Source organism: Natator depressus, chromosome 15 (assembly GCF_965152275.1).
Source record: "Natator depressus isolate rNatDep1 chromosome 15, rNatDep2.hap1, whole genome shotgun sequence".
Lineage (NCBI taxonomy): Eukaryota > Metazoa > Chordata > Testudines > Cheloniidae > Natator > Natator depressus.
In genome coordinates this window covers 29,808,499-29,823,083 of record NC_134248.1, presented here as the reverse complement: position 1 = coordinate 29,823,083, position 14,585 = coordinate 29,808,499, and the positions used below count along the sequence as shown (strand labels likewise).

The 14,585-nt window shown below is 50.3% G+C and overlaps 1 protein-coding gene across 3 annotated transcripts in view; it reads right to left on the bottom strand.

Moving 5' to 3' along the window:
- Positions 1–14,585, bottom strand: part of SGSM1 (small G protein signaling modulator 1) — a 79,299-nt gene that overhangs the window by 43,212 nt on the left and 21,502 nt on the right. For all 3 annotated transcript variants that reach the window (XM_074973119.1, XM_074973120.1, XM_074973121.1), the window contains exon 3: positions 9,134–9,209. In XM_074973119.1, coding sequence (XP_074829220.1) covers positions 9,134–9,209 — 76 coding nt within the window. The remainder of the gene's footprint in view (positions 1–9,133; positions 9,210–14,585) is intronic.

Below are 14,585 nucleotides of genomic sequence, written 5' to 3'. Positions count from 1 at the left end.
AGTTCACCTGCAGATTGCTGAGCGGCTCACTACATACAGGACAGTTACACAGAGCTGGCCCTGCAATGCCATGTCCACCACCTGTCTTCGTTGTTGTAGTCCTGTTTCATTTTCCTGTGCCCAGCTGGCACGTCACACAACGTGCTCTGAAGACAATGACTGGAACTGCAGGGGGGCCATCGCCGATCATAACAGCCCCTTGGAAACTCAGGGCAAACCCCCAACCCAGCTGAAACCAAGGGGGCAAGCTAGCCCTTGTGGACGCATGCGTCTCTGCGGGATGAAACTGCCCCTCACAAAGAGTGGATCTGGCCCCACTCCCTTCGTTACTCCACCAATGGGGACAGAAATTTGACTCCGAGACCAGCAGCGCCCAGTCCCCCACCATCCGGTGCTCCTCGCACGCCATCGAGGGCTCCCAGCATTCACCGGCACTTCATTCACTTATTCTCTCCTTGCTCTCTGAAGCAGAGTAGCTTCCATTTCAAATGCCAGCCCGGCCATGCTCCAGCGCTCCCCATGAGCAGCTGGGCATGCGAAGTGCTGCAGAGAGCAAATTACCAACATCCGCTCTCTAGTGCTTCCAGCTCTGGCAAGTCACTCATCGGCCAATCAGTCACGCTGCCAGTCAGCTCCTTAGCAAGGCCCAGCTGGATGCCTGATGTCAAGGGCTCACGGGAACAGGCACCGATCAGACGTGGGGAAATGGTGCGGCCGCTTGGCCGGAACAGAGCAGTGGACGCTCTTGCACCAAGGAGAATTACAGACAAACCTGGCAGGCGTGCCACTGGGAAGGCAGCCGGGCATGATTTCCACCTCCTCATAGTACAGGGGTGCTTTTATATAGAAGAGATCTGTCGGGGTGGGGAGAGGTCTGTGTACGTGTAAACAGTTTGTTAATAGATAACATGTCAATAGATGGAGCTCACGGACACGCCAGCAGTGTACCTGGGTCCTGGGGGACAGTAAGCACACATCCACTCCTCCCCTCTAGGGAGCCTTCTCGTGCCTGGATGCAGCAGTCAAGGGACTGTCTCAGGTGCCCTGTCCTATGTTCTCCCTCGGACCTGCAACAGCCTCTCTCTCCTCCCGATTTCTCCCTTGGCTGTTCTGTGGCTTGGCTCCCTGGCCAAGTCACAGAGAAGTTTGAACCCCTTCCGGGGGAGCACAACCCAGGCCAAACACATCTTCAAATGAATGCAGCTTCTGCCCCACTTGGGCTTTACCACAGCTCCTTCGTTGGCCCTACCTCAGGGCTTCCCTCCAGGAGCCTATCCTGCCCCTGTAGTGTGCTTCCCAGGTTGTATCCTGCCTGTTAAACCACAGCCCAGGGCTTCTCTCTGCCAGAGAGACCGGTCTTCCCAACAGCCTCCCCAACTGAGCTCCCTCAGTCTATTTATAAGGCCTAGCTCCGCCTTCTCTGGCCAGGAGACAATTAACACCCGCCAAGGGCCAAGCAGGAATAATTGTGTTTCTGTCCCTTGCCCTGCCCCATCATAGGGACCAATAACATGCCTTGTATCGGCGCACTGCAAATAGTTTCCTGCGCACAGCACTTACACCTCTAGCCTGTGTTGAACCCTTCTGGAGCGGCCCACCCTCATCTTGCACAACAAGGATGCAAAGCTTTGGGGTTGCTGAGGACCCTTCCCCTCACGGCTGTTCCAGTGGCCGCGATGACCAGCCCCCATATCCCCCACAAGAGAAACGCTCTCTGGCATCACCAGCTGGCTGAGAACATGGTCAAAACAGGAGCCATTTGATCCCCACAGCTATCGCTGTGTCCTCATCACTGAAATGGGCTCCTTTTCCCATTGACAAGGAACAGGCCTCACTGAAGACAGGGATTTTAAAAAACGAAACACCTTCCCGCTGTTTTAATATCCGTGCTGCCGACGCTCTCATAATTTCATTGCAAATCCTGTGGTATTTGCTGTTTCATAAAGCCCCAGCTCCTGGAATCACAAAACGGTGTGAGAATCTCTGCTTTCATGGGGGGGGAGGGGGAGGTTTTACCCTTATGGGTATGAAGGAAAGCTTGAAAAGGTGACCCAAGTGCACTCGAAAGGTTCAAAAACCAGAACCAAAACAAAACATTTCTGAAAAGTCTTGTGATGTTTTGGGCCTGGTTCATGATTTTTGAATGCTTGGGACTGGTGTTACTGTATTAATCGATAAAAGCAGCAAAGAGTCCTGTGGCACCTTATAGACTAACAGATGTACTGGAGCATAAGCTTTCATGGGTGAATACCCACTTCGTCGGATGCATGTATTAATCGAAACAGTTTAAAATAACTCTCCTTACATCTCTCTCTCTTTCTCTCTCTCACACACACACACACACACACACTTTAAATGAAGTTTCGCAATAAAATAAGTACATGCAAAGGTATATTATAAACTACAATCTCCATCCACCCCCAGAATATAATCTGCAGCAAAACACACATACGATATTCACGTTTTGCCCATAAATGCTCTAACATTGGGCTAGTTTTTATTCCTAGTGAAATGTTACAACGGAGTTACACCAGGTGGGAATCTGGCCTGGGATGTTTACATTTACTCTGGACAGCTGAGCAATTTTAATGTATTCAGACTAAACGTGGAATCTGACCACAAGAACTATTTACACACAGGACAGCCATTAGGAACGAAATAAACCCTAGTAGCATTGAGGACTCATTTTAACTTTTGAAGGGAGCGTGGGACTTGACAGGTGTCAACGTAGATTTATCTTCCCCAAACCTCGCAGCTCCATAATTGGGAAACCTGGTCTGCTGGGATCAGCTGCCCTTTTCTGTCCCCCAGAGGCTTCGTTCATGGGGATTTAAGTAAGAGAAGGAATGGGAGGGCTCAGATCACGAGGGCCAAGTTTGAGAGCCCTGCGGAGGAAAAAGGGCAGTGCCCCAGGAAAGGCATTTTGCGGATTATGAAAACAGCCTTCTTTATAAAGCCGCCTCCTACCACAGCACTCAGGGAACCGCACAGAACTGAAACTGAAATGTCAGCAACAGATGGACGATAGGCTGTGAACACCCAGAGCCATTGGCAAACCTGGTGGCCTCATTAAGGTAGCCAATGAGCCCTTCTCCTTGCCTGGATGCCTCAGCTCTGTGGCGCAGAATGCTATAAATAGTCCCTGGCCGTGAAGCTTTGCACTGTACAGAAAGCAGCGAGTGAGTCACACCTGGAAGTTCTGCTCTTTCCGAGTCCCTCTCTGCTAACAGCGTGTTCAGATACTTAGGATTGGAACATGCACCACCCTGCCTTGCATCCCGGAGAGTGGGAGAAGGGGAACGAACAGACCCCAGTTGCTTTCAGAAGCTAGAGACGGAGGTTGGGCCATTGCCTCTCTTTTTTGTTTTTGTTTCTATAGATAGCAAAATCTGTCGGAAAAATCTCCATTCAATGGTGACAGCCACAATGCAGGAACCTGAGCGTTGTATGTGCTTAGCAGGACCATGATGATGCCCAAAGGAACATGACAATAAGCAGCTTATGTAAGATACACTCTGCCCCCACCGCTCTGCCACAGTCCCCTACTTTTCTAGCCCTGGGCCTCCACACAGCTCTGCATTTCAACTTCACCTCCCACATCCTCTATTATTCTACTCCTAGCATCCCGCAAAATCTGGGCCCGTGCACCGCAGCCCTGACCCTCAGCACCACCTGTTCCTCCTTTCCTGGACTCCCTGCACACAGCTCCGCCAATGCACCTTGGTAATGACCTCCTGCATCTCCTGCCCTGATGCTGTTCCAGCCACACATCCTTGTCCCAACAGCTTTGGCTAAGGACCTCAACCCTGACCCCGTGGTGTCAAATTCCACATGTCTCCTTCATGGGAGAAAGGCTATTAGAAGTGGCTACACGGCGGATAGCCTTGAAGCTCCCTGGTGGCGCTTTGCTTTCCTGGCAAGATTAGGCTGCACTGGAGCTGGTCTTCAGAGAGAACCTTGTCTTCTCAGACACTATGCGTTTGATTTCCATGGGTGCCGAACTACCTCAGAGTCCACTAACGCTGACTGGAGCCAAGGGTGTTCTGCTCAGCACTTCTGAACCTCTGGCCCAGTTTCCCTGGAGCGAGTGCTCTCACTGGTTTGCAATCATGCCAGTGTTCAGACGAATGCACAGTTTCTCTGGGTTACGGTGTGTTGAAGAGCTACCTGTGGGCCCTGTATCACACATTCTCCAGTGAGGAATCCAAGAATCGAGCCAAGGAGCAGGCCAGTTCAGTTCAAGAGATTAATTCCCAGAGAAACCATGTTTCAATGATTTTTGTCCTTAAAACCCAAGTAGTTTCCTTAGGCCCCAGATACCAGAACAACCTTCCTATCTGCAAGAACCCGCCTGAGCAGCAGCCTAGGACACTGAATGTCATTCCAATCTGGTGGTGCCTTTCACGGCTCCCCTCTCTGCAGATGATAAACCTCCCCCCCACAGGGAGTGTTGGGCCTGGGACAGGGACTGCAGGGCAGGCTGGCTGTCAAGTCAGGAGAAGAGGGACAGGAAACAGTTTTGAAACATGGATGAAGCTGATTTGCTGCTTTCTTAGCACTTGAGAATAGAATCATCAAACTGGAAGGGATCTTGAGAGGTCGTCTAGTCCAGTCCCCTGTACCAAGGCAGGACGAAGCATTATCTAGACCAGTGGTCACCAACCGGTCGATCGCGATCTCTGGCAGCTCAGCGGGGCTGCTGCTAAGATAGGCTCCCTGCCTACCCCCAGCCCCACACTGCTCCCCTGTGGCCCCTGGGGGAGGGCAGGCGGCAGGTGGCTCTGCGCGCTGCCCCTTTCTGCAAGCACCAAATCTAATAGGTTGGTTCCCTGTTGGGTGGCCTCCTCTGGATCCCTGTTTCTGCCCTATGACCCTCACCCTACCTATGCTCTCGTTCTTTGTCCTCTGTAATTAATTGATTTTGTGGCTCAGGGGCTCCTCCCCTCATTTGAGGGAATGGACCTTTCGGTGCGCTGGCAGGCCTCTCCCAAGGCCTTGGAAATAGGCCAGCAATTTTCATCATCAGCAACAAACTCAGTTCTGTCCCAGTCCAAACCGGCCACTGCTGAACAAAGCTCCCACTGACTGCAAGCCCCAGAATGTTTAGAGGCCTGTTTCTGGGGCGCATTTGTGGTCACCCACAATCCCACTGAATTCTCGGGGTTTCGTTAGTCGGAAGGTAAGGGTGGAACAGGTGAATGGCCTATGATGTTTTGATGATATGTTCATCAGCAAGCTGCGAGAGAGATAAATACAGAGCTCGCAGCCCAGGCCAAAGGAGCCTGAGACATGGGCTGAGCGACTGGTTTACTGATCAGACCCCACGGCTAGAGGTTGCTGCTACATGGTGCTGGCTTCTTTGCAGTAGGCCCAGCGGAGCAGGTAGCCTGCTCCCCCCAGCTTGTGTTGCCATAGACACCGCACCAGGAGTCCTGCAGCAGAGAGCGAATCAGCCATGCAGGAGAAGAGCAGCATGAGTAGGCTGAGAATGCAGTTTCTTCAGGGTGGGTTAAGATGCCTTTTTAGTGGCTCGCTCTTCAAGAGAGGCATGCTGGAACAGGGACGGGGCAGCAAGGAGAAGGCAGTCACAGACTCCCCGAGGCACCGCTGTGCGCAGTTATAGTCAGAAGGGAAAACCCTGCTTCCCCCAAAGAGCTGCGCTGCCTTTGGGTCTGTACCAAGGAATCCGAAACAGGAAAGCACCCTTCTTTAGGACAGAACATCCTGCTCTTGCACAGCACGCCCAGTGGGCCAGCGTAGAGATGGGGAAATCCCCACCCCTCCATGCCCGGCGATGAGATACATCCACATTACCAAACCACGCAAAGCCAGAGAGTCAGCGAGCGCCAGCTTTGTGCAGTGGTGTTTGGCCCCGAGAACTGCCCTGCAGGATTTCCAGAAGGCTGTTCATGCTGGCACTGTCACATGGCACTGGGACCTCCTGGCAGCTGCAGGATGCTGCTACAACACTGATACAAACAGGTGCCAATGCTGCGGGGGGGGCCAGTTTCCAGAATAATAATAATTCTGCTTTTAAATAAAGAAATGCCTCTAAAAAGGCGATTCCACATTCCCAGCAGATAGACAGAGGAAGGAAAATCCCATCTCACACTCCATCAGAAGAGCTGGCAAATGGATAAAAGATTAGGAGCCCTGCAAAATAATCCAAATCCAGTGGACTATGCACTGACACTGATAGAAACAGAGAGGGCAAGGGCTAAGGCCTCTGTGCCCGTTTGAGAGCGGAACCAGGAACCCCTGAGAACAGAGGTGTCTGACAGGATCCCGGATAGATTCAGCAATTATAACACAGGTCTCTGCTTTACACAGACCACTTTCAGGAAGGGAGTACAAACAGATTCAAAGCAGAGGGGTCTGGAGGAAGTTGCTACTGTGCAGTTCCACTCCTAGCTCAGAGAGGGACAGAGAGCCTATATTTCTTGCTCTTATGTTACCCAAGGCCAACGGCTGAGGCGAAGAGGGAGCGGACAGTAGATAGGACTTTATCCAAAATATCCCAAAGCTTTCGGGGAACAGAGCTTTTGTGTGTGTGTTTGTTTGAAGGGTTTGCGAAGTTCAGATTCCACCCTGCTTAAAGAGGTGTGACTCCACTGGCTTTTGCTGAGTTGCACCCACTTACACTTGGGCTGAATTCAGCTCCTGGTATCTAGGTTTGTCCTTCCCCCAAAGGGGCACTTTCCAAAGGGGCACATCGGATTTCTGGGTCCCTGCCATGGCTGCTATCAGCACCACTCAATGGCCTGGACAGTCCAAGAAGCTCCAGGACCTGCCTCCCAGACAGCACTTCCTCCCAGTACGCACCTGTTTTCTATTAGCTCAGGGGGCGGGGCTCCAAAGGGTGACTCCACCCCTAGGACTCCCACATGCTGCTGCTCCTCCTCCTCCTATGCCATTGGCCGGGCTACACTTCTGTCAAACAGCTTCTCTTAAAGGAGCCAACCATCTGTGACGGGAACCAGGTATTCGCTGCCCCTGCCAGAGGCCCCACTGCCTTGGCACACCACGCCCTCAGGAGGTGCCCTGCTGGAGGGGAAGTGCAGCGAGTTCAGACCTCCAGGCGTTGTCTAGAGAGGCCTCCTCCATGAACAGCTGTAGGCAGAACCAGCGAGAGTTGGTCCTCCAGCACCTAGAAGGGCTGGGAGCAGGCACAGGCCAATCAGAGCCCAGCAGGGCAGGTAAAGACTGGCTGCTTCCACTGGGGCCTGTTTTGGGTGAAGCCAGGGCAGGGAAGGAAGACTCTGGCTCTCCCTACCCTGACCCAAGGAATCTGGCCCAGAAAGGGGCCTAACCTTGACAACACTGACTTTGGGTCTCTGAGGGATTAGTGTTTCTATTAGGGACTTTAATGCTCAAGCAGCTAATTTGAGTTAAGATTTAATTTGTTCCCAGCTGGAGAACTGACCCGGCCAGAGCATTAGGCCACAGAGGCGGTAGGCCATTGCAGAACCAGGACACAGGAGTGTCAGAGAGGAAGAGTCCCTGCAATGCCACACCCTGACACAAAGGGGCATGTGCGCTCTGGTGGCCTCCATTCCAGGCACGTCATCTTTGCCCGTCTATACTGGCAGGATGGCCCTTCGGTCCCTGTAGCCTGAGACCACAAGCTACTCCTGAATTCTCAGCAGAGAGAGGCTCCAGTCATAGGATGACCCAATGTCCTGATTTTTATAGGGACAATCCCGATATTCAGGGCTTGGTCTTGTACAGACCCATTACCCCTCACGCCCTGTCCCAGTTTTTCCCCCATTTGCTATCTGGTCACCCCATTCAGTCATAAGAGAAAACAACATTAAACAGAGATAAATAATGGGACGAGCCCACAGAAAAACACCCGGTTTTGCCTCTTACATCCCTGAAGCTCATTTCTGATTAGCAGCAGCGATGCTGCTAGAACCACCCCCCCCTTGTCTCCCAAAGAAAAGGCATTGCAGCAAGCGTACCGACCTATCAGCAGAGTAATCTGGTTTGAGGCAATCGCCAAGGAACCTCTCCAGCCCAGAAGTGCTAGCAAAGAGGGAGTGAGGCCTGCTCTGCTGAGTGAGCTTCCCAGCCCCTGGCTACTGCAAGGGGCTATTAGTTCTGTCTGACCTGCACCCTGCTCATTAGTGGATGTCTGCAGCCTGATTATTTTATCTCCCAAGCTGCGTTTTGCCTGGTCGGCTTTGCACCATGCAGCTAGAATAGACAGACAGACCTGCAGTCATCCAAGGGGAAGGGTTCATGCACCAAAAACAAGGCAGCTTACTTCCACTGCTGTACTGGTGTGTGCAGCGCACACACACAAAAATCCCTATTGGTAAGGATGCTCCTAAAATCCCTTTGTTCCACAATTCCTGCTGCAAACTCACCTCCAGGCCCACGTCTCACACCCAAGCCAAGCAAAATCTTTAGGGCACTTTTTCATGCTTTGCCTGGCTGTTCTTTTAACTGGCTGATTCCAGTACATGTTTTCCAAATGTCAAAATTGTCACTATACCTGGAAAAAGCCAGGTATTAATAGGCTGAGTACTGAACCTTGTCAAAGACCAGATGCCGAAAACTGAACCAGCAGAGGAGGCTGGAGGCAGGTCTCCCATACGATCTTACTGACACGATTTAAAAGGATTTAAAACCTTCACCACACATGCTCCCTGTTCCAACATTCCCACCCCCACACATACCATTTATAAACAGTAAGCAGATGCTCGCCCCAAGCTCTGGCTCTCATTTACATACATTAATAGTCCATAACAGTAAAATATTCAAATATCAGATAATGGGGCCTCTGTTCTATCCACTTATAAATGAATAAAAGACACTAAGTACTCCAGGGCCTCGTCCGCCTGTCTTTTTTGTTTCTGTTTATAACATGACATCCGTGTCCTCCCCTCTTCTGATGCCTCCAATCCATTTCACAGTCCCAGGGGGTAATTTTGTTGACAAAAGAATTCATTTCTTGGGTCTGACACTCACTGGTCATAGCACAAGGTGCCATAGAAGAACTGAGCTAAGATGGGAAGTTCTCAAGCCAGCACAATGCTGAGATGCAGCCACAACCCAACATGGAGACAGAGTTGGGCTGTCAACTTCTCAGAGTCAGTTTCTTTTCTGCACCCTGACCTCGGAGACTTACCACAGAATGAGATGATGTGGCTACTGTCCTCATGCACAAACTTCCTCGTCACAGCTTCCTCCATAATCTGCTTCACCTGTCAAACAAGGAGATAGTTAGGAAAAAGCCTGTATATGCAAGCAACATAACTGGGGCAGGACAAGAGAATAACAGACAGCTATACGCTGCAGCAGGTCTGACATGTTCCATCCAGCAGAGGGAATCAGTGAACATCTGCTCAACATCTCCATGGGCCAAAAATCGCAAGACTCAGAGAGCACCAAGCTATTTAAGTGCTTGAGTTTATAACACAAAGGATCAGTAAGGATCTCTCTCTCTGCTGTCCTTCTTCTCTGATGGCCACTAGCAGGCCCCGTGGCCACACCCAGCTTGCATGGTCTCATGGGAAGCCACAATCCATTGGCCTGCCAGGCTCCACACAAGCCACTTGAAAGATCGATGCTGTAACAAATGAGGCAAATGATTTTGCTTCATTTTTATTTTCTGAGAGGCCTTAGACCAGAAAAAGGGAGCAGAAAATTACATCCAGGAATTGAAGAGCATTCAGTTAAAAAGAATCAATCAGGGTTACCAAATCCAGCTTGAATACATTTATGGTATTTTTTATGCACTCCTGTTTTGTGTGTTTGACAAATTTCATGTCATGCAGCTGGCCTGAAAAACCTGGAACTAACCCATCAAACCAGACTTCAGTGAATCAGCTCTCGTCAAATGAGACTGGGATGGTAATTTGCATAGCAATGTAATCAGTGCTGAACCCTGAGTGACTGAGTCTATATTGCCTGTGACATATTACCGGCATTCTGTTCAGTTCACTTCATTAAAGGGAACCTGTCAAGTAGGTTGGACATTAGGGGCCGGACATTAAAAAAGGAACCCACATAATTATGAGCAGATTTTGAAGGCACAAAATGGGAGGTCAGATGTAAGAGTCAGACCTAAAATGTTACCCACGGTACAGTGCCGGGGGGCAGATGAGCGACTGTGGCAGATCAAGGCACTGGCTTGTCTTAATGGCTCCAGAGGCTTTAAGAACTACTGATGTTGGCAGAACTAGAAAAGACACAGGCCATACATTTAACCAAGGTCACTGTCCTTGAAGCTTTTACACAGCCACCTACTGCATGCAGCACTCGCTCCCTCGAGAGCTCCCTGTCTCATAAAGAGTCCACCTTCACCAGGCGCCAATGTTACAAGAAAACCCCGTAGCTATCAATGTGTCTTGGAGCTAAAACAGAAGATTCTTCACGCTTGTCTCCAACACACACTGGGAGCCCGGACGTAGAGTAATAAGCCATTGTGGAAAGTGATCATAAATGTATAAAATCAAGAAATAAGGCCAACACATCAGAGCACAGTCCAAAAGAGAGTGGTTTGGCAGGTCTAGCTCCTACCCCTTTCCAAAGGGAATCTCTGCACAGTGTATTTATTTTCAGCTTCCTGAGGTTGGACTTTATTGGCCATTCAAACAACGATGGAAGAGTAAACTTCAGGTAACTTTCTCTCTATGCTTCACTTCTCCTAGGATTTCCCTGGAGAAACCTCTCTGTCCTAGACCCTAGTCCAGCTTCTGCCCTTGGGGGTGATGCCATGCAATAACCACAAAATTATAACGACAGCATTTAATCTTTGTGGTCCTAGATTAGATAAAACCAATTTAAAAAATCTAATGTGTCTCTAAAAAATATTTTTCCCCTTCATGGATCACTACTGAGCAAAATTAAGGTTGTTTGGGCAGTTTAGCTATGCATTTCCATACATTAACATGGTTAGATTTCTCTTAAGTATAAACTTCACTCTAAATGTCATGGGTTTATAATGCTTGGCTTGGGGAGAATTACAACATTCCGGTCATGCTTCTTACCCTTCAAGTTCCTGTTACACGTATGCAAACATGCGTGTGCACACACCCCTTTCCACTACAGATTTGACAGATTGTTCAGCTCCCACTTCCCTGTAAGCACAAGAAGTGGATTTGATATAGGCTTCCAGAGGAGATGAAAATGGGGGAGGGGAGAGAAGTCCGACTCCAACTTAGGATGCATTCCTTTTAATGAAATTCAAAATAATTATATGCCTTGCACCACGTCCCAGAGCAGGGAGATTGGAGTCTTGTCAGGCTTGCTAGGTGGGAGTCTTCACACCAGAGAGCTGCTTAATTTTCAGCCTCTCTGCATTCAGCCTCCAACCCAGGCCTCTACCAATTGGACTGCGATTCTGTTGGCCATTTCCAAGCAGGTTTATTTTTGTGACAACTTCCCTCCCTCCCACGCCTGCGCTCCCCAGGAGTTGGATTCCCTGTGGAGGAGGAGGTGGTTTCTATGAAATGCAGTTACTCTTATCAGGAATCTAATAGGGAAGAGATTGAAAGGAGCCTCCAAACAGATGCTGCTGCTAACGACCAGTGATGCCCAGGTGCGCGCTTACACCAGCGCAGGCTCAGCAAGGGTTCCAGCCTCCTGCTGCTCACATCTAGGGGATGAATGTTCGCAGACCCCAAGGTGACCAACCAAAACTCACAGATCTTTTCCTTTTAAACTGGAGATGAGTAAACAGCCATTGGAGCTAAATAACCTGCCCCGACAAACAGGGCCTCAGGTAGTACAACGGTTAAGAGCCCAGTGTCAGAGCCCTGGTCTCGGAATGCAGAGTGGTTCATTCCCGCTGAGGTTCCTGATTCCCAAGTCCCTCCCCTTTCTCTGTCTCAGTTTCCCCCCCGTTAAATGATGAGAAGTCGAACACAGACTTGCTTCACAGGGGTGCTACAAGGCTTAATATTGGTCATGCGCTTTCAGACTCTTGCTTGGAAAACAACCAGGAAACACAATATGTTATTAATGAAATAGAAAGCAACCCTGGACAAATGGGCACTGACAGCTACCCATAGCCAGTCTCATGCTATAAAGTCTTGGCGTTCACTTGCCCTGTTGGTGGTTTGCCCTCCTGGCGTATCATTTCCTTGCAGGGGTGACATAACGTCACACTGAGACCTCACTTGGGAGAGGCCAAACCCTGCCAGCTGATGCAGCCAACTAGAGGAACGGCTATCACCGGGCATCCCCAAGCACCCTGGCTCCCACCAGGACATGCCTGGTGCACGTGCCACAGCTTCACCTGGGTACCTCTAGGAAGGTCTGTCCCTGCCAAGTGAGAGAGGAGTTCCCGTATCTCTCATTCAACTCAGTGCAGCTCTGGTTTACGCCCCCAGCTAGTGTCAGTGGCCACAGCAGTCAATGAAGGTTCAGCTGGTATCTGGCCTTTCAAGTCTGAAATTATTTCTTTTTACCAACTTCCAAGCCACCGATTTTCTCTCTTTCTAGTTTTTCCAAAGCATCTTGCTGTTCGCTCTTCAGTGTTATGACACGCAGCAGAATTCACTGTGTGGTGCTTATCGTGTGCATGAAATGCTCCACTTATAATGATGCTGATCTCTAGAAGGGTCTCTTAAGAAGCTTTTCTTAAATTTCTATTTAAGATTTGACCGAGCAAAGACGACATATGCGAGACACTTAATGATTACAACTGGGAAAAATTAAACTCCTTCAGAAGATTTACCCACAGTTGACCCTGCATAACTGTCAGCTTGACAGAGAGAGTTCTTTTCTGAATACAGATATTAAATAAAATCTGCAAAGCTAAATCCACCCCGGCCTCTCGAAGCAAAATGGGTCAGCTCTCAGTGCGGCTCCATCTCCTATGTGCGTGGTGACTAATAGAGGCTGTTCTTGAACCCAGGAGGAAGCAGGATCTGTGAAGCATAATTTCAGCTGTGTCCCAGATGGTTTAAATTGGCTGACACTGAGTCAGTTACTCTCAGCAGAAAATGTAACATAAATGAGAAGACAGGCCCTAGACACCTGCATCCAACTCGCTAGCAATCCAGCTAGCACTTCTCCCTTTCCAGGAGCTGTGAGGGATCACAGGCACAAACCCAATTCCATGGGTCCTCAGGCAGCCCTAAGACCCCATCCACCACCCGGCAGCGAACGTGGGCTGGTGGACCCTAGCTAACCAGAGGTACCACCCATGAAGCTCCTGATTGGAGGAGAGGTGCGGCCTCTCCAATTGGCTCAGATTTGATATATAAGCCAGGAGGAGGCACAGGAAGTTGACTATGCAACTAGGTGAATCCCTGGATGGCTGCTACATTGGACCCTGCCTCCCTGCCCTGCTCCTGGTCCCTGCCTTGTTCAACTTCCCTGCTTCTATGTCCCACCTCTAGCATCTGACTCCAATGCTGACCCTTGGCTTGACTCCTGACTCTGGCTCCCAACTCTTGCTCCAAGCAGACCTCTAAGCCTGAGCACACTGCTCTGACCACCTATGTCCTGGTCCATGGCAAGAGCCAGCGGTGGCTCTCCCACCACAACAGGAAAGGGGGTCTGGTGGTCAAGACACTGGTCCGGAAACTTGGATTCAGTTCCCAGCTCTGAGGCAAAGTTCTTGCATGACGGGGTCTCTGGGCCTCAGTTCTCCATCTGCCAGAGGAGGAGGTTCACTGTCCCTTTCTTCCACCCTTTGTCCATCTTCTCTCTCTAGATTGTTAGGGTTTCTGAGCCTGGGCCATAGGTACAGCACCTGACACAATGGGGCCCAGGAGGAGGATGGCTGGGGCATCTAGACGCTAACAATGTTGCTGCTGTTACACCTGCAGTCCCAGTTGGTCTGAGAGGATGAGGAGACAAACCATTAGGGCCCAGATACATGAACTCAGGCCTTACGGTGTATAGCAGAGACTCAAGGCTGCAAGACAACACCCAGGACAGGAAGAAGCTTGAAATGCTGGGAGAGTCGTTTCGTTAACTTACAGTGCTACACGTGTCCATACTTTCAGTTTCCTGACTCAGCACTTCTGATGTCAACAACTCATAAGAATGAGCAGCGAGAGCCCCCTGGGTCTGCATGGGACTGCGCTGAATTCGAATTTGAAGTGAGCCACGCACATCGGCCTGAGGGACAGGCAGGGCACAGGGCATCCCTCTCTCCATCCAGAGATAATGAGTCACCTGGGGAACGCACGGCTGGCCTTCAGATGCTGTGGATTCTGCCCTGCTTTGAGAGCTGCTGCATTTACAACATGTTGAGAAGTAGCTAATCTGAATGCAAATGATCAGCCAACGTATGGAACCCTGCCACTGGCCAGGTAAACAATGTGCATACGACCAAGTGTTCAGCCAGTCTCCCTTTAACCGCAGTGCAACTACGGTGTTCACAAATGCAACAAGGGCTCTTCTCCCATTCAGCTGCAGTCACTTTCCCAACCCCCACCCCCACCCTCATCTCTGGCCAAAGGCTGCAAATTTCTGTCCTCCCTTTGAACCTAATTCTGCCCCCTTCCCTGACAGTGAGTAGTACCTGCCTCGGACAGCTGTCCCCTGGGAACATGTCATGATGAGGGGAGCAAGGCTGTCAGGGTCCAGCTCTTTGTTTAATAAGATCTTGGATGTGGAAG